We start from the raw sequence: 22628 nt of genomic DNA on the forward strand, positions 1-22628 counted from the left end.
TTAAAAAGAGGTTGGAAATAAGCAAGCCCAAGCTTTTGTAATTCCATCTGAGACCAAAAAGAAAGGCATTAAAACGTCCATTGCTAATCGTTTGTACAAAAATTAGTTTCCAAACTGGTCATACTATTCCATTCAGAGAAAGGAATGCTCTGCTGATTTATTGATGTTTGAGTACTTTCTGTGCATCTTCTTCCTGGGAGGGGAATGTGATGAGAAAAAGGTAGAATCTTTGGTACCTTGTCTTGCCTTTCTTCTTCTTCCTACCCCTGCCATCTGTAGGGAGCCCTGCTCCTATGTTTTTAACCTGCTCAGTAGCTATTGAATGATTCTGTCAGGAGAGGATATGTGGGAATCCTTCAGTTGTGTCTATGCACTGATGTACAGCAGTTCAGAATGGTGGCTGGGGTTTTAATGCCCCTTTTCCTCCAAAAGTGTAGCATATGCTTAAGTAGTATAACCAAATCACTCACTGCAGAGAATTGTAACAAACAAGGGTAGAAAAGCTGATACAGCTCAGAGTAGGGATGAAAAATGAGTTAAGGGGCCCACAAACAGTTATCCCGGCGCTCCGGCCGGTCGGGGAGAGCGGAGCCACGGCGGGCTCGCCGCCCTCCCCCGGCACTCCAGCCGGCCGGGAAGAGCGGGGCCATGGCCGGGCTCGTCGCCCTCCCCCCGGCGCTCCGGCCGGTCGGGGAGAGCGGGGCCGCGGCCGGGCTTGGCGCCCTTCCCTGCCGCGCTCCCCGCCGGGGGGCGGGGGGAGGCATTTTTGCCTGGGGTGGCAAAAAAGCCAGAGCCGGCCCTGAAGACAGTCAAGTAGTTTTATTTTCCTCACAGTTAGACTTATGTTCATTTTAGTCATCTTTCATAAAGACTATTAAACTTCCATTAGTTAAACTAGCACAGTAATCAACTAAAACATTTTATAGTTGTCCCAGTCATTTTGATTACAAAAAAACGAAATACAGTTTTATTTTGAAGCACCACCAGGTATTGCCCAGCATAGCCGAGCTGCTTTGCATGAGCACTAGACAATTTCTAATCATTGGGATGTTTTCTGAGAACTAGGGTGTGTATTCTGAATCGCTTAAGTGTATCCTAGGTTCAAAAAATGATTAGTAATGAAATCATATCAGAACTTTGGCCACATATTTCTACAGTAGATTATTTAATCTTTATAAAACCTTTTATTTATGATTTTTCACCACAGAGTATTAGCCATGAGCTGGAAACTAAATCTGACAAGTGAATTCCCTCCACAAACTTCACTGAAGAGGTTGGATTCAAACTCCTGCAGTCAAACCCACCCCTAAAATGTTGGGTTTGTGTCAGATACAGAGTGGTAAGGCTTACTTTCCAAAGAGAATTTGGATGCAGCCCAAGTTGTCAGAAAGCTCACAAGAACAGATCTTGTAAAATTTCAGCCATTTGGGACAAAAATCTGATTGAAAAGAAGACAAGATTTTAGCACAAGACAAGATTTTAGAACTTCAAACCTAAATCAGAAATTGTAGCCTAAAACCTGAATCCCAAATTCTAGCTCTATATCTCAACCCCCCACTTGGTCCATTCCCTATGTGTATAACAACATCATGGGAAACTACAGAGGCTAATGATCAAAGAAATATAGAAGACAAAAAAAGACTAATAAAACCACATTTTCCACAGATACAATAAAATGCATCTAACTGAGAATAAGGGATAGAACTGATTAACTGGAATCTCTACCGTTGCTGGCTCAAATTTTCCTGCCCTGGTCAAAGGTGATTTTTAAAAAACATACTGATTATTTTAATGACTAGTGGTGAAATAGCTAGGTGCGGGTACAAAAGTGAAAGTCAGCAGGGGAAAAGTCCTGATTGATAAGTGCTTTTTGAAAACCACCATTTGCCTATTCACAATGCACATGGCCTAGGTTTACAAGTGCTTTTTGGCAATGATAGAAAAGATAAAGGCTGCATTGTGAATGATCCTTGAATTCAACATTTTGCACAATTAAGTAAGCATTGGATGAGGGCTATGGAGCCCTGTCTCATTTATCCTAAAAAAAAAATCTCAATAGAGAGCATACAAGCATGAAAAATCTCTGTATCAGGAACTGGCTCACTTTCTCGCTCCTTGATGGAAATAAAATGGAACCGTCAATATTTCAAGTGGAGAGCCAAAATTCTTATCAAGAGTGGATTCAAATAGAATTTTGAGACTAGTGTAAAGATAATCTCCTTCCACTTTTTCTGAAACCGATCAACAGCAAATTGACCTAATTCAGTTTCAGTCCAACATTTAAATCATCGAATTTTCATCGAAATGAGAGCTGAGCAAAAGTTTTCATCTGAAACATTTTCAACCATGCAGCAACACTGAAACATTTTGCAAATTTGATTTTTTGAATCAAAACAAATTTTCATTTAAAGAATTCCTTCATTTCATTTTTTTTAAAAAGCACTTGAAATCTAAATGAACTGTTTCATTTGATCCGAAATGAATCTTCTTGTTGAATTTTCAATTCACAAAAAGTTTCATTGTCAGATTGACCAAAACAATTTTTTTTAAAAATAACCAAAAATCAGTTATTTGCCCAGCTCTACTCAAAACATCAGATTTAGCCTCAGTTCTCAGCATCCTCCCTTCTTGAGTGCAGACACACTGCATCAACAAATTTGTATCATGAGCTCAGCTGAGGTCTATCCTTGAGGTGCCTCCTTTGGGCCACCACAGGATTAAATTAAGCCACTAAGGAAAAATAGTGGAGAAAAGAGACTGAGTTAAATCACAAGGGGATGTCAGGTCTTAGAGCTCTTGCCACAGACAGCACTGGCAGCAGAATGTTCCTGCTTCCAGCCAGTGTGGTCCCACAACAAAGTGTTCTACACATGTCCCCAGGAACAATTTCATTCCTTAATTTTAATCCATATCATTACCCTTAAATATAAAGAAACAGGAAGTCAGTTTTATGTCCTCCTTACCCGTCTCTGTCTCTGTGGAATGGTGCCCAAAACTTCTGCAGGATATGCCAGCTCCTTACAGTAGGGAAAGAAGAGATAGCCCCATATGGTATGTCTACACAGCAACTAGAGTCTAGGGGTGGGCAAACTATGGCCTGCGGGCCGCATCTGACCCATCAGGGCTTTGGATCGGGCCCACGGGATTGCCAGCTCCGTGACGCAGTGGGGCTAAGGCAGGCTCCCTGCCTGCCCTGGCCCCGTGCCGCTTCCGGAAGTGGCTGGCACCATGTCCCTGCAGCCCCTGGGGGGGGCAGAGGGTTCTGCGTGCTGCTCTCACCTGCAGGCACTGCCCCCCGCAGCTCCCATTGGCTGGGAATGGGGAACTGTGGCCAATGGGAGCTTTGGGGGAGGTAGCTGCAGGTAAGGGCAGCACGGAGAGCCCTCTGCCCCTCTTCCCCGCACAGGGGCCACAGGGATGTGGTGCTGGCCGCTTCTGGGAGCGGCGCGGGACCAGGGCAGGAAGGGAGCCGGCCTTAGCCCCACTGGCGCCACTGCCACCCCGGAGCTGCTCAAGGTAAGTGGTGCCAGGCTGCAGCCCGCAACCCCATCCCCTCCTGCACCCCGCATGCCAACCCCCTGCCCTGAGTCCCCTGCAGCATCCTGCATCCCTCCTGCACCCCAACCTGCTGCCCTGATTTCCCCAAAACAAAAACCAAGAGCTCACTATTCCATCCCTTATTTACACCACTAAATGCTGCAATGCAAGCACACAGCAGCAGACCTACCCTGGGGGAGAAAAAGTCTGCAGTGGAGTGGAGGGCTAATCCTCTTCCTTCCACCAAAAAACCTGCCCCCTGCAAGGTGGATTGTTGCCTGGGGAAATAAAATTTGGAAAAAATAATTCCTTGCCTCCCATGCTGTTCTACTGCCTGTCCTGTAGCTGTCCCTATCTAAGCTCTTAGGGGGGGTCTGCATTATTTGTGGGAGTTTCCACAGGGCTACCAACTCCTTGACATCGAGGAGGTGCAAGTTTCAGCAACCAGAGAGAGGCAGATTGCAGCCAGCCTAGAAATCAAAACAAAACCTATTGTTGTGTACCCTAATCTCATTCTGAATTCTTCCTTATTTCTCTGCAGCACTGCTGGCTCTCTAGCGCTTTCAAATGCACCACCTGCCACAACAGTCTGATTTGCAACTTAAAAAAAAGCAATAACTAACCTCTTTCTTTGCCATGAACCTTCAGTGGGGTGGTGCGGCAGAATGCTAAGCAAACAGTAGATGGCATGAGAGCACTCAGGCGGGTTATTCACTACATTTGCCAGAGGAATGCACAGTTGATGTCTGTTTCCACTGATTTCATTCCATTCTCAGTGTTTTAGGAGATTGAGAATTTCTCTAGCTTCCCACACCTTTTGCAGTAAACACACACAAAACCCCCAGGCTTTCCACATTGAAAACATTCACTTCAGCGACCCTGAATTCAGCCGTATAAACCCTTGAAATTAATGGGGTTGCACAGGATGTAAATTAGGGCAGAATTTAATTTAAATATTTTAGGGTTCTGTTTTATCCATTAAACTTGGCAGAATCTTTTGTTCCAATACCTCCTCAGGGTCATCTAAAGGCCTGACCAATCCTCCCTGAATGAGGAGGTCACAGAGCAAGAAAAGCTAGAAACAGAAATGGACTACTAATAAGAATAATCTAAAGATTCTCAACAACTTCAGCAACTGTTAACTTCAGCAACTGGGGCTGCAGCTCCAGGGTGATACATGAATGAAAACCCGCACAAACCAAATTATGTTTCTAGAATGATCAGATAAAATATTAGAGACACAAGGTGGGTGAGGTAATACCGTTTATTGGACCAACTTCTGTTGGTAAGAAAGAGAAATTCTCAAACTTACACAGAACGCTTCTTCAGGACATGAAGGTGCATATTTAGTAACTTCAGGTCCCGAAGAAGCACTCTGTGTAAGCTCAAAAGCTTCTCTCACACACATAGAAGTTGTTCCAATAAAACATATTACTTCACCCACCTTGTCTCTCTAATATCCTGGGACCAACATGGCTGCAACAACACTGCATATAGGTAATATAGGGTATTTCTATTCCAGTCAGAAACCTCTAATTGGGCATCACTGTCAATAGTCATTCATGCCTGTGCCCACAACAGTGGATTCATCCACTTACAGGTACTATACAAACTATACACAATTTACAAAATTTAGAGGAAGATTCTGCCAAATTACTCCAGTTAGCACTTACTATGTGAGTAGTTCCACTGAAATTAATGAAGCTATTTATGGAATAAGGAGCTACTCACATTCTGAGCAAGGGAATCAGAAGCTGACCCTGTATCAATGCTTGGTTCTTAGAACCCATAAGTATCACCTTAATCTAGTTACACAGCATGTACAATATGTTGTATGCAATACATTATACACATGCACACACACAGTCTGCAACTACTGAATTTAAGAATTCTGAGGTTCTTTCCCCAGCACCCACAAAATCATATGACATATATGTCATTTATGGATTAATGTTGACTTGTTAAAAATCTAAAAAGAACAAAAGGACTGAGTAATAGCTATGAACTTATTGTGAGCTAATGCGTGGCCCTGTTATTCAAGGATGAATAAAACCAGAACAGCTAAGCACGATTTCCAACATTACATTCTCACTCATCCTGTTCAGCTACACACACGCCCCCACATATCCACTCATACTCTCCGGTCACATTTGTTCCACCCACTGCTTAAGGAGGACACTAAATATATAAACAGAAAATCACTGGGAACACGGATGTGTTCTGCCAAAGCAGCACGCACTGTAAATATGTACTTTTAATCACAGCGCATTTTTTCCTGGCCCTTTAATGTACAGCATGAGTCACAATGTATTATAAGTGAAATATCAATTTGGAAGACTTATGCAATTACATACCAGAAAAAGAAGCAGGGGTCAGGTTAGGGGTTTTCTTCGAGAGATTTAATGAGAAGTCTTTTTTCTACAGCTGCATTTTCCCCGATAGGGGTGGGAAACACACACCTACTCACTGAGATTCTCAGTCAATATATAAAGTTGCTCTAAAGCCCATGGAAAATTAACGAAAATTTGGAAGATTTTGTTAGCAGGGTAATGACTGTGTGGAAATCTGAGCAAAAAAATCTTTTCTCCCACTAGTTTGTTTCAAAGGCTACAGTTCTAAGGGTCAAAACCTTAACACTGCCATGTCAGCCAACCTTTAAAGGACAGCTGCTCTCCAGGAGGCCTCTTCCCAGATCCTCACTCAATTGACCTTTCTTAATGCCAGCTAACATAGTAGCCTCCTCCCCTTCCTCAAATGCCTGGCATACAGCTGAGGTTCTACCTAGGCAGCCCAGCTAGTAGTTCTCCAATCCATTTCCCACACACATCTTACGCCCAGCCACGCATCCTCTTCTCCAGCTCCTTCTCTACTGATTCCCTCTATCTTCTGCCATTGTCTGTCTGCCTGCCTCTTCTTAACTGCCTTCCTGTTCCTCCACATCTTACCACTTTCTGCCCTTCTCTATCTTCTCTCCTACTGTTCGTATCCCCACTTGTCTAGTGGCTCTCTGCTTCTTCTCTTTACAACATCCTCATGTTACCCATCACTCTAGCTGTCCTAACCCCCGTGCCCCTCTACTCATTTGTCCCTCAGCCAAGGAAATGCCTCCTCACAAATTTGCCAGCTGGCAGTGGTTCTGCTCCCAGCCCCACCCCGGCGCTATAAAAGGATTCAGAAATTATGCTGCAAACTTGCTGCATATTTTCTAAAATTACTGTTTTGTCACCAGTGGAAAAACAGTCAAAACTGGAGCAGCAGGTGGGTAGATTTGTTTTCAGATGCTTGAGTTTTCACAGGGCCTAGAGAGGAGGTTGAAAATAAAGGAGACTAGTGGTAAATAGGTGCTTACACAATTTTGCAATCCAGCAACTAAAGACTTACTGAGTTATGCAATCTATGCACATAAATACAGGTGCAGGCAGCTTAGCCTAACTGATTAGACCGAAAAATCAATAGAAAAGAACAACCTGAGAGTACAGGGGGCAATTTCTTCAGCAGACCTTTTCTCCACCTAAAAATGCAGATTGGATTGACCAAAACAAATTTGTGTCAATTTCTGCTAATTGTTTTGGTCTAAACAAAAAAAGAAAAAAAATCCAGAAAAGTTGAAACAGTTCATTTCAATTTTTCAGGCTAGATTCGCAAGGGGATTTAGGTGCGATGCACAAAATCGCAGCGGAGGAGATGCTCCCCCACCCCAAAATTCACCACTCACCAAATCTTTATTAAGGCAAGACACTAGCAAGCATGATCTGTTACTCACAAATGGGAAGTGTATTAAGAGGGTCTCACCACACAGTCTCCTCCGGTACAAGAAAATTCACAGCTTCAGCTTCCCTGCATTAGGCTAACTGTTTAGAACTTTGACTGTCTTTTCTCACACATATGTATTCGTTTCTCATTTTCATATCACAAACATGATTATTCTGAATTTTCTTACACATCCTAAGCTTACCCTTAATCACAGCAGGTTTCTATCAGGCTTAAATGTGCTTTTGCTCTAAGCACAAACTCCCAATAGCCTAGTGATTAGGACATTCACCTGGGCTATGGGAGACGCAGGGTCAAATCCCTGATCTGAGTCAGGGACTTGAATACAGGTGACTGCCCTAACTACAGAGTCATTCTCAGTCTCTGTGACCCAATGGTATTCAAGCATTTTATGCAAAGAGGAACAGCTTAAACGGAAGAGACTGAAAGAGACCCACTCCAGCATACCCAATAGCCTGATGGTGAGACTGCTCACAGAGAGGGAGAGCAAGACTTGGATACAAGTCACTGCTCCAGAGAGGGGATTCAACCTGGGTCTCCCACATACCACGGGAGGACCCTAACTACTGGGTACAGGGAATCACCAATCCCACATCTCCTTACTCTATTTCATTCATCTAGCCCACCATTTGAAAAAGCTACTGGGGGGAAGCTGTTCTAGACTTGATTTTAACAAATAGGGAGGAACTCGTTGAGAATTTGAAAGTAGAAGGCAGCTTGGGTGAAAGTGATCATGAAATCATAGAGTTTGTAATTCTAAGGAAGGGTAGAAGGGAGAACAGCAAAATAGAGACAATGGATTTCAGGAAGGTGGATTTTGGTAAGCTCAGAGAGCTGATAGGTAAGGTCCCATGGGAATCAAGACTGAGGGGAAAAACAACTGAGGAGAGTTGGCAGTTTTTCAAAGGGACACTATTAAGGGCCCAAAAGCAAGCTATTCTGCTGGTTAAGAAAGATAGAAAATGTGGCAAAAGACCACCTTGGCTTAACCACGAGATCTTGCATGATCTAAAAAATAAAAAGGAGTCATATAAAAAATGGAAACTAGGACAGATTACAAAGGATGAATATAGGCAAACAACACAGAAATGCAGGGGCAAGATTAGAAAGGCAAAGGCACAAAATGAGCTCAAACTAGCTACAGGAGTAAAGGGAAACAAGAAGACTTTTTATCAATACATTAGAAGCAAGAGGAAGACCAAAGACAGGGTAGGCCCACTGCTCAGTGAAGAGGGAGAAACAGTAACAGGAAACTTGGAAATGGCAGAGATGCTTAATGACTTCTTTGTTTCGGTCTTCACTGAGAAGTCTGAAGGAATGCCTAACATAGTGAATGCTAATGGGAAGGAGGTAGGTTTAGCAGATAAAATAAAAAAAGAACAAGTTAAAAATCACTTAGAAAAGTTAGATGCCTGCAAGTCACCAGGGCCTGATGAAATGCATCCTAGAATACTCAAGGAGCTAATAGAAAAGGTATCTGAGCCTCTAGCTATTATCTTTGGAAAATCATGGGAGACGGGAGAGATTCCAGAAGACTGGAAAAGGGCAAATATAGTGCCCATCTATAAAAAGGGAAATAAAAACAAGCCAGGAAACTACAGACCAGTTAGTTTAACTTCTGTGCCAGGGAAGATAATGGAGCAAGTAATTAAGAAAATCATCTGCAAACACTTGGAAGGTGGTAAGGTGATAGGGAATAGCCAGCATGGATTTGTAAAGAACAAATCATATCAAACCAGTCTGATAGCTTTCTTTGATAGGATAACGAGTCTTGTGGATAAGGGAGAAGCTGTGGATGTGGTATACCTAGAATTTAGTAAGGCATTTGATACGGTCTCGCATGATATTCTTATCGATAAACTAGGCAAATACAATTTAGATGGGGCTACTATAAGGTGGGCGCATAACTGGCTGGATAACCATACTCAGAGAGTTGTTATTAATGGTTCCCAATCCTGCTGGAAAGGCATAACAAGTGGGGTTCCGCAGGGGTCTGTTTGGGGACCGGTTCTGTTCAATATCTTCATTAACTACTTAGATATTGGCATAGGAAGTACGCTTATTATGTTTGCGGATGATACCAAACTGGGAGGGATTGCAACTGCTTTGGAGGACAGGGTCATAATTCAAAATGATCTGGACAAATTGGAGAAATGGTCTGAGTTAAACAGGATGAAGTTTAACAAAGACAAATGCAAAGTGCTCCACTTAGGAAAGAAGAATCAGTTTCATACATACAGAATGGGAAGAGACTGTCTAGGAAGGAGTACGGCAGAAAGGGATCTAGGGGTTATAGTGGACCACAAGCTAAATATGAGTCAACAGTGTGATGCTGTTGCAAAAAAAGCAAACATGATTCTGGGATGCATTAACAGGTGTGTTGTGAGCAAGACACGAGAAGTCATTCTTCCGCTCTACTCTGCTCTGGTTAGGCCTCAGCTGGAGTATTGTGTCCAGTTCTGGGCACCGCATTTCAAGAAAGATGTGGAGAAATTGGAGAGGGTCCAGAGAAGAGCAACAAGAATGATTAAAGGTCTTGAGAACATGACCTATGAAGGAAGGCTGAAAGAATTGGGTTTGTTTAGTTTGGAAAAGAGAAGACTGAGAGGGGACATGATAGCATTTTTCAGGTATCTAAAAGGGTGTCATAAGGAGGAGGGAGAAAACTTGTTCACCTTACCCTCTAAGAATAGAACAAGAAGCAATGGGCTTAAACTGCAGCAAGGGAGGTGTAGGTTGGACATTAGGAAAAAGTTCCTAACTGTCAGGGTGGTTAAACACTGGAATAAATTGCCTAGGGAGGTTGTGGAATCTCCATCTCTGGAGATATTTAAGAGTAGGTTAGATAAATGTCTATCAGGGATGGTCTAGACAGTATTTGGTCCTGCCATGCGGGCAGGGGACCGGACTCGATGACCTCTCGAGGTCCCTTCCAGTCCTAGAATCTATGAATCTAAGAATTTCCTTTCTTTTTGTTAAACATGCCCAAAGTCAAAAAGAAATTTTTCATCTGGGTCAATACAAAAAGTTTAGTTTGATCCCAAATGATTTTTTTTCTGACTTTTTTGATTCGTCAACAATCCTGGGAAACTGCAGGTTCAGTTCAACCCAAACTGATTTGTTTTTTGTTTATTTCAAAACTGCCAGTTATTTGTCCAGCTCTCCTTGACTGTTGCTAAGGTAGTGGGCTGACTTATAGGTTGGTTAGACTGCCTTACTGAGCTCTGTAAAGTTAACTATTTTGTAAGGGAAATCAAAGTGGATGTTGTGTAATCAGATCCCTGCTATTAGGGGAATATAATCCTACCAGTGATGGAGCTGGTTGATAGCAAACAGCAGCGTAGAAAGGCATACCAAATCTTCCATTGCTTACAAACTTAGTGATACTAGGGTTAAGGGATATTTTATTTCTGGGTAGCAGATAAATGTAAGCGTGCCCTCTAGTGAATAAAATGAGCCCCTTTTGTGCACCAAACTGCACTGCATTTTAGGGAAGTATCTTGAAATAGTCAATTATTTTAAATAAAACTGCAAGTGTTAATTACCAGGCTGGAGTCTGTGCATAGATAATGAGGCTACTGAGACAAAAAATGGACATCTGTTATTGTTAAGCATGCTTAATTCATTGTGTCTAACAAATGGGAAAACACAAATACCAACCTAAGTATATTAAGAAAAGGTCCAATGATCCATAGCAACTGATGTGGTTCCTAACAAATGAATATTCATCTTCTATTTCTAGAAACATGGCTAGCCATAGATATATGGGCAACCTACATGATGAAATATTTGGGACTCCACAACAAAGTAGGTATTCTCATCTTTTATCCTTTCTCTTGGCCTTGCCAACTCTGTCCAGTCAACCAGCTGCCTTCACCAATTCCTTATTAGGACAGGGAATTGGTCCTCTAGTATCCTACTTCCTCCTTACCACCCATAATTCAGAGATGAGCTCCCAGAGTAGGTGATTCTTGGCAGCATGACTTGTCTTTGCAGTGGAACTCTTCCTACAATCAGGGTGCTGTAGTTTAATAATGTTTAATCATGTAGTTTAATACAGCTTATCCAGTCCAGGCCACCCGTAAGCACAAACTCTCATCCTTCTTGTACCTGCCCTAGTAACCAGGGAGCATCAGCTCTTTTTCTGTTTCTATTAACAAAAGGGGGACTCAAAATAATTCAGATGGTCACAGAGAAAATCTGTGCATGTTGAAAGGCATTGAAAAAAGCTGCAGTGTAAACCCCACGTTCATGCTAGACTTTCATGTTCAGTGTTGACAAAGCAAGGTGAGGATAGTGCCCAAGCATAGTGCCACGTTACTTTGAATGCAATCAAAATTGGGGATCATGACAGAAAATTAAAGCCACCTTTGGGCTTTAAAAATTACATACACAAAATACACTGCAGGAATCCATCTAATTGTTAAGGCTAAATCAGAGAAGCACACAAAATCATGTAGTATGTATGCTAGTTATGTTTATATATGCACATAAATGATACAGCGACTTACTCCCATGCAAATGTCTGGCTATAACTATCCAAAATGTTTTCTTATTAACAAAGTATTCAGATCAAAAGGTTATGCATGTACAACTCATTACGAATTTTTTCTTATGCTTCTCACACTCATTAGATTTATAATTATTCACTGATGTTCCTCAATAACAACAGATAAACATTCTCTTGTTGATAATGAATAATTATCTGGCAGTACCTCTTTCATAAGCCTCATTTTAAAGAGACAATCCTACACGAGTGAGTGAAGTATATATATATATTTTCTCATCTCCAAACTTGGAGACAGGAAGAAATAGTCCCGCAGGGTATAGCGGAAATGATCTTTGGTAGAATGGATAATTCAACTTCTTCTAGAGCCCTGGGCAGGTAACATACGTTAGGATAGAGTGGTGTACATCACGCAAATTATATCCTCCTATTGCAGGAAGTGGGTATTGCTGGACCTCCTTCCTTGTAACTCTGTATTGCTAACCACCATACTTCTTAAGTTGTGACCAAACAATTCTTTAAGAATTTTTACAAATTTAACCGGGTTCTTCAGAACAGAAAATGCACATTTCAGAAACCCTGAGTGGCCCAGAAATCCTCTTAAACTACAAAACAATAAAGCAATATTGCAAATATGTTCATATTCTCCATGGTTTACTTATGAAACTTGTGCTTAGTTTCTAAGCACTGAATGGGCAAACAACGTGTACTACTAGAGACAGCCGGTATTGCATCGACGTGCATTCAGCCAAGTACTATTTATACCATGGTCTATTTCATGTTGAAATGTCGTAAATTAATCATATTCAAGAAATTTCTAATAAGTTTTAAAGCTTATTTTAACTGTTTCTTTTATTTTAAACCAATAAAAGCCAAGGTTCTGGACATGAGTATTCACAATCTAAACCGATCCACAGGTCAAAAAAAAAAAAAAAAAAAAAAGCAGCTACAAGAAAATCCTACTTATTTTACCCCATCCACATCAGCATATGTAGTGCCTGTCATGACACAATAAGCTGGCTAACTGTGGTACATGATTAGACAAGACAATCCCTTTAACTCTAACTTCCCCGCCCCAACATACATGCACACACAGACTAACTGTCTCTCATCACACTCCTATTTTAGATTTGAGAAAATCCTCCTTTTAAAATAATTGTAGACAGAGTGGTAAATATAGATGCAATAGCATTTTCAGTGTTTGGAGAAAGGAGTTTTGCCTAGATATTTTCAACATCTTTGTTAGCTTTTTCTTTATTTTTCCAAAAATGCACATAATCTTAGTTACTAATTTTCAATAGAGAAACTGAATTGTTAGCAAAACAAATTATTCTCTTACATAGGAGGATGACAATAAAAAAGGTAAAAGAACTCAGAGTTAGATTTTAGGCTACAAAGGGACATTTTCAGAGAATGACTTTGCATTGGACCAGGGCAGTGTCCAATAGTATTAACCCCAGATTGTGAGACACAGGAACCCTGTATTCTTATCCTGATTCTGACAATGATTGCCTTTGTGGCCTTGCGTAACTAATGTAACCACTCTGCCTCATTTTCCCCATCTATAAAATGGGAATAATACTACAACATCTAAGCAATCTTAGAACAGTTGGCCATTGCACACTGAATAAAGAAAAAAAATGTAAATAAACATATTGTAATCTGTTCAAGTCTAGGTAATTCATAAAAATAGAGTATGCCATTTTGTTTTACACTGGGTTTTATGGCTTATTTGCTCACTGGCTGGAAGAAGTAAATGTTTCTATTGTAGGCCACTCTGAATCCAACAGATCAGTAATGGTGCCATGAGCAACTGTCGCTCTACTGCAGACAAAGTTAATGAAACAAGATGATTACATCTATTTCAGCCATTTCATATAACAGAAATTCAATCAATCTACTGGACCATTCACACTTCCAACGTCCCCTCATTTGAAAATTAAAGCCTTGATATTTATGAAGTGGGGCCACTGTCCTGTGACACTGTTCTATTCCAATTACATTGTTCTTTAGTTATACTGAAAAGTATTTGTTTTACCTATCAGAGACTCTCAGTTAGTGACCCATAAATCTATATTTGTTTCTCAGTTATGCCATTCCCTCCAATGTGGATGGGGGCAGGAAATCTGTGACTAAATAAGAATAAGGGAATAAGTGATTGAACAGTGAATTCAACATAACCACATAGCATTCCTATACGCTGACTGGATGAATGACTGATAATGGCCCCGGAGTGCAGGAATTTTCATAACACTTGTACATTTGAGATATTGTATATTGTGCACCCAGACAGTGGAAGGGTTAAACTTTTCACTCTGGTGAAGAGATTCTGATAGCCCCATAAGCGTCACAACCTGAAGAGGAGAGTGATCCACTCTTGTCCCTTAAGGAGCAGTCATTAAGAGCATGGAGGAGGAGAGAAAAGTGTATTGGAAAGGAAGCATCTCATCGGGAGGGGCTATTCCTCTTCTGTTGTTGATCAGGAAGGAAACAGAACTGGCTGCCCTCTTAAGACACTCATCTTGGGATCGGATTCTCCAGTGCTTTGCACTATGTGTAGTCATTTGACCCCAAATATAGAGTGAGATTAAATTGAAGCCTTCTGATTTACATCCACTTTGCATAGGTATAATTGATTCATAAGGTGCAAAGCATCAAAATCAGTGGATTTGGTATATTTGTGTGGGGTGTGATATGTGGAAGTAGCCTTTTCATGAAAATATGGTCCAATGGTCTTGGAAAATGAGGTGAGTGGAGTGAGTTGAAGGGAATCGCTGGGTTAGGTTGGGGTGTAAACTACTCGACTCAACACCTAGAAAGAACTTTAAAAAAAATTCTTTCTTGAACAAAATGACTCATAGCAACCAAGTAAAATAATGATCAGTGCACACAAAATAGAAATGAAGAAATGTTTGGCCCTACCATCACCAACAAACTGAAGGAGTGCTAGGTCAATCTGTCTCTTCCAAGGTGACCCTTTCTGGAGAGCTATTCCATAGCCCGTAGTGGCAAAGATGTATCCGCTGCCTATTGTTACAAGTTTGCAGCCCTCATCTCTTCCAGCCTTGTAATTCAGCACTGCTGCATCATAGATGAAAGCATCCAACTTCCTGAAATAAAAGACAGCATTTTACAAACCAAATCATTAGGGACAACAATTGTCTGGCTTCTTTCACCCTGGACGTCAGGACCCTGTTGAATGTCATTAATGATATTAAAGAATCCATATGATAAGTTGCTGTGCTGTGTAGTCCGATATTAACAAAAAAGCCATCTATTTTTAGTGGGGGCAAAATAGGACACAGTTTTGCACTTCTATTTTAAGAGACACAGTTAAAAATATACAAAGAACATGATTAGCCAAACTTGTAAACAATTGTAATAATGTCAAAGGCCAACACGTTTCACTTTTGGGATTCAAAATGAGCAATCCATCCCTCCATTGTCCTTAAAGGACAATGGATATGCCAGTAAATAATTTAGAATAGAAGTAAAATGACCAATGAGCTTTATTTAAAACATTTAATGAGTCTGAAAATCTGACTAAGCTGCTTTTTCTTGACACTTCCTTATCTTTCTCTTTCTTTCCAAAAATAAAGTGCACCAAAGAATGAAGGTGGAAATTAAGCCCCTTGTGAGACAACAGAAATAATACAGCCTAAAATATTTTATATATATACACACACACATCCTCATTACTTCTATATCCATAGCACTGTAGAAATAGAAGAAGATGCTACAGACAATTTTAAGTCTTTAAGTCATCTCCTTAAAAAAAAAAAAAAAACAGAATCCACACGACTTAACCACATTGTCTTTCAGTTATGCAGCAAGGAAAATCTCATTGGATGAAGTGGGTTCTAGCCCACGAAAGCTTATGCCCAAATAAATTTGTCAGTCTCTAAGGTGCCACAAGGACTCCTCTTTGTTTTTTTAAAGTAGATAAAGGAAGGAAAGTAGCACCCTCAAGGGATAGCCTGTAAGGAGTGCAGTCAGGATAGAGTTAGAGGTAGTGGGGGGAAAGGGATCATTTCACAGATAGAGCAAGAGTATGCACACACATGGAAGAAGAGGCCAGTCAAGAGGATCTGAATCTAAGAAAGAACATGAAAGTATATCTAATGGTTAGAGAATGTTTGGTAGTCAAGACTTCAGGGTCCCAAACCCTAACTCTGCTATTGACTTAGTGGGTGACCTTGGGAAAATCAAACTGTGTCTCACTTTCCTCAACTGTCAAATGGGTATAGTTACATTAAAAATAAATAAATAAATAAATTGCTTAGATTGCAAATACAAGCACTCAAAAGTCAGGAAGTGCCAGATTTATGGTGACCCGTGCAGTATTAATTCTGCCCCCTCGTGTCTCCAACCTGTACACCGAATGAAGCAGGAGTCTTATGGAAAAGACAGTATGTGATCAGACCCAGACCTGAAGAAGAGCTCTGTGTAGCTAGAAAACTTGTCTCTTTCACCAGAAGAAGTTGCTCCAATAAAAGATATTACCTCACCCACCTTCTGTCTCTAGTATGTGATAATGTAACTAAAGACTGTATCATAACAAATATAGACAAAGGAGCAGAATTAAGGATGCACAGGCAACCAAAAATGTGACATTTCTTCACTTATGGCTGCTTGACTTTGTAATCTAAAAGTTCTTTTACCTCCGGTTTTTGGTATGTAACTTCATAGATTTTTAAAAGGAAAAGGGTAAAACCAAATTCTGTTCTGTAGAGTAGTGATTTTCAACCTCTCCTCATTTCTGGACCCCTTAACGTTTTAGAATGGAGGTGTGGACCCCTTTGGAAATCTTAAACATAGTCTACAGACCCCAGGGTCCATGGACCAGGTTACAAACCACTGATAAAGAGCTCTAACAGTCCCCCTCCCCTCCATCATGCATCATCAAGATTTGAAGCCTGAACCTTCAGCACTGCAGCATAGTTGGCAACAAGAGGAAGGCTGTTGTCTCAGAGTGTTCATGGGCTACTGGCACCATGTTCTGGATCCTGGGGATGGCCAGAAAAGCCTGCCCCAGTCTGGTTCTGTCTCTTCATTTGGCGGAGCTCCTGCCAGAATTGGAGGCTGAGATCGTGTCCCAGTGCTCAGAGTGGGGTAGAAGAGACCAACCTTGTACTCCTCCCTTGTATTCTAGCTTCTTGGGCACCTCCCAGGTGTTCCCAGGGCTGCTGTTTTGGGGGCAGGATGGGCCCCAGCTGTTTAGACTGTTCATGTTCAGTTATTTTGGCATGCTGCCAAAATTGCCCTCAGGAACGCAACCAACAGGAAATATGTTGATTTTTTTAACAGTTTATAACTTAGCTGAATGGAATTTCATGGAATAAAGAAAAGACTTTGAGTCAAAGGGCTTTCTCCCTCACAAATTTCAAAGACTTTCTGAAAGCAGCTGAGGTTTTACAGCTTTTAAAAAAGAATCTCTTCTAATGAAAAGTGTTAGCCAACTTACATGTACAGTCATTACCAGCTCCCCCTCTAATAATGCTTTCCTGCCTCATATAGGTAATTATCAGGGTTATTGTCAATAAAGTGCTTCGAAGTGTTCAGGTAAAAGGTATTACAGAATTTCAAAGCATTTACTCATATTAATTAACACTGTACACTCAAATCCTCCTCTCCTACCCCAGAATAATGCTTATAAATATTAAATAGGTTTAAATACAGTGCTTTTTTAAATTAAATGTGTTGAGAAAAAGGACTAAATTGGTCACACTGACACTCACAGCACAACACTGACGGGCCCCATATAAAAAACAAGATACACAAAACAGATAGATTCTTGCTTGTGAGTATTTTGGGCATATATAGTACAGAATTTTTTGGATGTGTGTGAAAACTGAAGAGCCTGAAAAGTACTGGGAAACAGCTGCTGTCTGTACAGCAGTTAGCTGTATGCACCCAGTGTTTTGGACTCATACTGTATATTTGTTGTGAATTGGACTCAGCTATTATGCAACAAGTAGCTGTTTGTTGAACTGAAGCCAGAAGTCTTTGAAGAAAAATTAAATGATTCCTTGGGGACAAAAGCTGCAAAATCATATCACCAACAGGCCCCAGGAGGCAATTTAGAGTAATGCCATTACGCCAAACATTTCAGTTCCAAACAATTATATTTAGTACATGAGTTGTAGACAGCTGTGTTCAAGCATGAGCGTTATGACAGCTCTCAACAGGCAACATTCATAGCCTTTCTATAGTAGCACTCTGTATAGAACGTGCCAGGATTTACAATAAAATTGCAGTATGCTTCAAGAAAACAAAACCAGGGAAGCCTAGATAAGAGAGACAATTGTTGACTCTGGTAAGATTTCAGCCATAATAAGCCATCTTTTACGACCCTCAATAATTTTGGCTACAAAAAAAATCAGCCTGAAAATTGCCAGGTTTTCTCTGAAGGTTGAAAAAGTGGAAGAAAATGGGTGAGACTTTTTGAGTATATGTCGACACAGAAACAGCCTATGGATAAACTGAAGCACAGAAAAATTAAGTGACTGGCCTAAAATCACTGGGAGTTAATGTAGGCCCCAGAAATCACAGGAGGCTTAATTCCCATACTCCTGCTATAACCACTAGACATCACTGTCTCCCTACTTTCACAATCTAATATTAAGTACATTACACAAAGCTGTTATATTTCTTCACATTTTATTGATAGTGAGAGGAGAGAATTGGTCAATGTATTTAACATTAAAATCTGTCAAAAATTACATGGAAAAAATGGAAGTTTTTGCAAAAAAAATCCATATGTGAAATTTTCTGTAACATTTATCATTGATATTTAATAGAAATTTTATCAAAATACTTTCAAAATCTTGGATATTCTGTCAGTGAACAAACTATTCTACAAAGATTGATAAAAATTCAATAAAATATTGCTAAATTCAGAAAGTTGGTCCAGTTTGATGCCTGTGAAATATAAAACATCCTCAGAAATGTTTGTGTAATTATTTTCTAATTCAATTTTTGGGGGAAGAGGAGGAAAGGGAACACAAGAAAACAAATCTGCCCGGTATAAACTGGCAGAACTTCACTGGCTTTGATGAAGTTATACTGGTTTACGCAAGTAGTGAATTTGCTCTTTGATGAATTTCTTGGAACTAATTCACCTATGGTTTAAAATGGTACCTTCACTTATGTTAATGGAGGTGTGCCTGTTTATGCACATAAAACTGTGGGCCAAATCTGGCTTTGGGATCCACACTTCATCTCTCCATTTAATACACACAAAAAATTCCTGATGCCAATGGGCATGCCACACAGGGATCTGAATGCAGAATAAGAAGCAGGGGACCACAATGAAGAAAAAAAAACCTGCAGTGCAGATTCCAGACCATTTTGCCTTAAGAAAAAGCTGCTCCATATAAACCAACACAACATAACCCTACACAGAAGTTTTTATCGCTACTTTCATATATGTAGCAATCTATCATCTTGCTGCCAAATAAGATCACATTGACAGGCTTTACAGTTTAAGTTTCTTTATAAAAAATAGATTAGAAACAAAATACAAGCAACTTACTTAAGTGCATGGTGGACTCCAACACTCAATAAATATTTAGCACCTGATTTTCAGAGGTAAAATCAAAAGTAAGTTTTGGGTACCATTAAAAAAAGCAGGTGTCTAGGTGAGAGTCAGGCCAGTCATTTCCAGGGATACAAAGACTAATCAGTGTGTGATCCTGACATTGTCTAGAATTGCAAATGTAATTAGGACCCAGGGAACGATGAATGCCAAAATTAGGCATTATAGAAAAGCCACATGAAGCTAATGTAAAGTCAGTCAAACATCACAGAAGCACTGGAACAGATTGAGGTTATTGTCCGCAGTCTTTTGCTACTATAAAAAGTGAAGCTATTCCCCATGCTTCCTGCATTGTTTTAGATGTTCTTTAAGGATGGTCATCAGCTCAACTGTTACAGGCTGAGGGCTGGTCTGCCTTATGGGGAGATCCACGCTGCTGCAATTGATGCAGCAGGTGTCGATTTAGCAGGTCTAGCGAAGCCCCGCTAAATCGACAGCAGAGCACTCTCTGGTTGACCTTGGTACTCTAGCTCCCGGAGAAGGGTAAGGGAAGTCGACCGGAGAGCATCTCCCGTCGACGCAGCACAGTGAAGACACCAGGGTAAGTCGACCTAAGCTACGTAGACTCCAGCTATGTTTTTCACGTAGCTGGAGTAACATAACTTAGGTCGACTTACCCCCAGAGTGAAGACCAAGCCCTGAGTCTGTGTACAGAGAACTTTTTGAAGCAGGAGAAGCCCAGTTTCAGAGCTTGAGAAACTAAAGGTGCTGCAGGCAATAATTAAAGGGATAAAGTTTGAGGCTTAGATGGTTTTCTTTACCCACTCCTTCCTAAAACTTCATTGCTGAAATCCTCAGCTCAGGTAAATTGGCATAGCTCCATTGTAGCTGAAGATCTGATCCTATTTTATTATACAATTTAATATCCTTTGATGCTCCGCCGACAAGCCTACAATTTGAAAATTTCAGTTATCCAGATAAGCAACACATCAAACAAACAGTGAGCTAACCAAGTTTTAATTCATGGGTCCTGACTGGTACATGTTGCAATGGTGCACATTCCCACTATTGCCTGAAAACAACAGGTTATAGAACATACAGCAGAAAAACACATCTGGTAGTGCTTAGTTCAGGCCACCCAGCTTTTATGAAGTGACTTTCACACACCATCTCCTGAAGGAAATAGAGAAGCATCATGCACTTCACTAATGACATACATTGCTAGTGGAATCCAGATAAACTTAGACTATTATCTGGGGGTAGGAAAAATACTTCTTTGAGAAGCTAATACTGACCCAATTTAACAATTATTTTGGGCTAAATTTTGGTCTTCAATATGGGCACACAACTGCCACTGAAATCAGAGGATGTGAAATGAATGTATTCGAAGGAGGGAAAAAATGGCCCTTTATTGGTCATGGCTTAAACCTTAAAAGACAGCAATACATTTCAGATTAAAATACTAATTAGCATAATTGACCATTTACATGTTTCTTGAGAGTCACAGGTGGCGACTTTGTCATTTGCTGGGGATGAACGACCCCTGCTCTGTCCCAGGCCCTGCCCTCGCTCCACCCTGCCTCTTCCTGCCCCTGCTCCTCCCCTTCCCTGACTCTTCCTGCCCCATTGCACCCCCTCCCCCCAGTGCCTCCTGCACAACGCTGAACAGCTGATTGTGGCGGTTGGGAGACGCTGGGAGCTGATCAGCAGGGCCCGCCAACAGGCGAGATGCACTAGGGGCAAAGGGGAGGAGCTGATTGGCGGGGTCATCAGTGGGTGCTGAGCATCCACTATTTTTACCCTGTGGATGCTCCAGCCCTGGAACACCCATGGAGTTGCTGCCTATGTCCCCTGTCCTTACTATGCAAATAACCTAAAAAGGCCACGTGGATTCTGCTCAGTACATGCTCGAGAACATGGAGCAGTAAACCAGCAAAGGAGAAACAGATTTCCTTCAATAACTCTTATGTCTAAGTACGTCATGACATTCAGAAAAGTTAGAAGACGCTTTGATGTGGCCATAGTTATTTGCATTAATCTTCCTTTCTGTCAAATGGAGTTTCTTGAACAAATAATATTCTGGTTCCTTTGCAGATCAAAGGGATTGGTGCCTGACTGAAGTTACTTTCCCCTTCTCGACTAGTGCCCTAGTTTCACACACACACGCACCAGGAATTCCTTATTAAATGGGTACCATTAAGTGAAGTGTTCATCTGTCATATACAGGACATTAACTTCAGATCCAGAGCGCCTCATTCTTATTTCTACATGCTTTCTGTCCAGCACCCCTTAATATGTTCTATAAATAGCTATATAAAAGCTAGGTATCATTACTATTAATGCATATTATGGTTCCACAAGCACAAAGGCTGAGTACACCCCAATATACAAAGTGTGCAACTATATCACAGTTTTAATGCATAGTATTATCTCTGTAAACAGCTATATATTCTATGAACACTTGCTTTCTCACTTGGATCAACAGTTTCTTTTTTAGCTCTCATTATGTTCTTATGTGTCTCTCTTTCTTGGTATTGTGCAATCTGTTTAAAGGCAAATTATACAATTAAGGCTAATTAACGGAAGGCAGTTAATGGGCCACCTTTTCTTTCAGTGACTTGTGCAGATTAATTAATGAAATCACAGATCCTTTTTTTTTTTTTTAATTATTTTGGAAGCTTACCTAGATTATACCTGAAGTGACCAAATGTTACCTTAACTCCTCCAGATTTCCTGTAAGTGATTGACAGAATGACTCCACTACAAAGGAATTGCAATGTGAATAGCCAATGGGATATGTATTTAACAAAGGTGTAGGCATGTGCATTAACATATACATCATGTGATACAGAGGTGTCTGTGGCATAATTTATTGGCTAGGGTTATTGAGTCACCACAGAGATCAGAGCAACAGTTAGTGATTCTTCAAGCACTAACACTTTACAAAGTTATTTACCAAGAATGTTCTTGCTCTTTTGACTTGGCATCATTAGCATGATTCTGTGACTAACTCATTTTGGATGACTGCATAATTTCTACATGACCTCTACAGATATCTTATATCTATTCTATCCAAATTCTTTTGCCTTTTAAAATAAATTTAATAGTAGCCAGAACAGCCGTCACTTTTACAGCAACCCTTAAAGTGGGACTGTTTATATTGTTTTATTTTAGAGAATCTATTGGAATCTGCTCAAGGCTGGGTGAAACATGAGAATATATTTGAGCTATCTCAAGATGTTCTTTGTGGAGTTTCTTTTTCACATTTTGTGTGCA

General features: G+C 40.6%; 1 protein-coding gene across 2 annotated transcripts in view; it reads right to left on the reverse strand.

Moving 5' to 3' along the window:
- Positions 1-22628, reverse strand: part of GRIN2A (glutamate ionotropic receptor NMDA type subunit 2A) — a 311958-nt gene that overhangs the window by 26964 nt on the left and 262366 nt on the right. For both annotated transcript variants that reach the window (XM_005295240.5, XM_024100633.3), the window contains one exon: positions 14738-14925. In XM_005295240.5, coding sequence (XP_005295297.2) covers positions 14738-14925 — 188 coding nt within the window. The remainder of the gene's footprint in view (positions 1-14737; positions 14926-22628) is intronic.

The sequence above is a fragment of the Chrysemys picta genome, chromosome 10 (genome assembly GCF_011386835.1).
Source record: "Chrysemys picta bellii isolate R12L10 chromosome 10, ASM1138683v2, whole genome shotgun sequence".
Lineage (NCBI taxonomy): Eukaryota > Metazoa > Chordata > Testudines > Emydidae > Chrysemys > Chrysemys picta.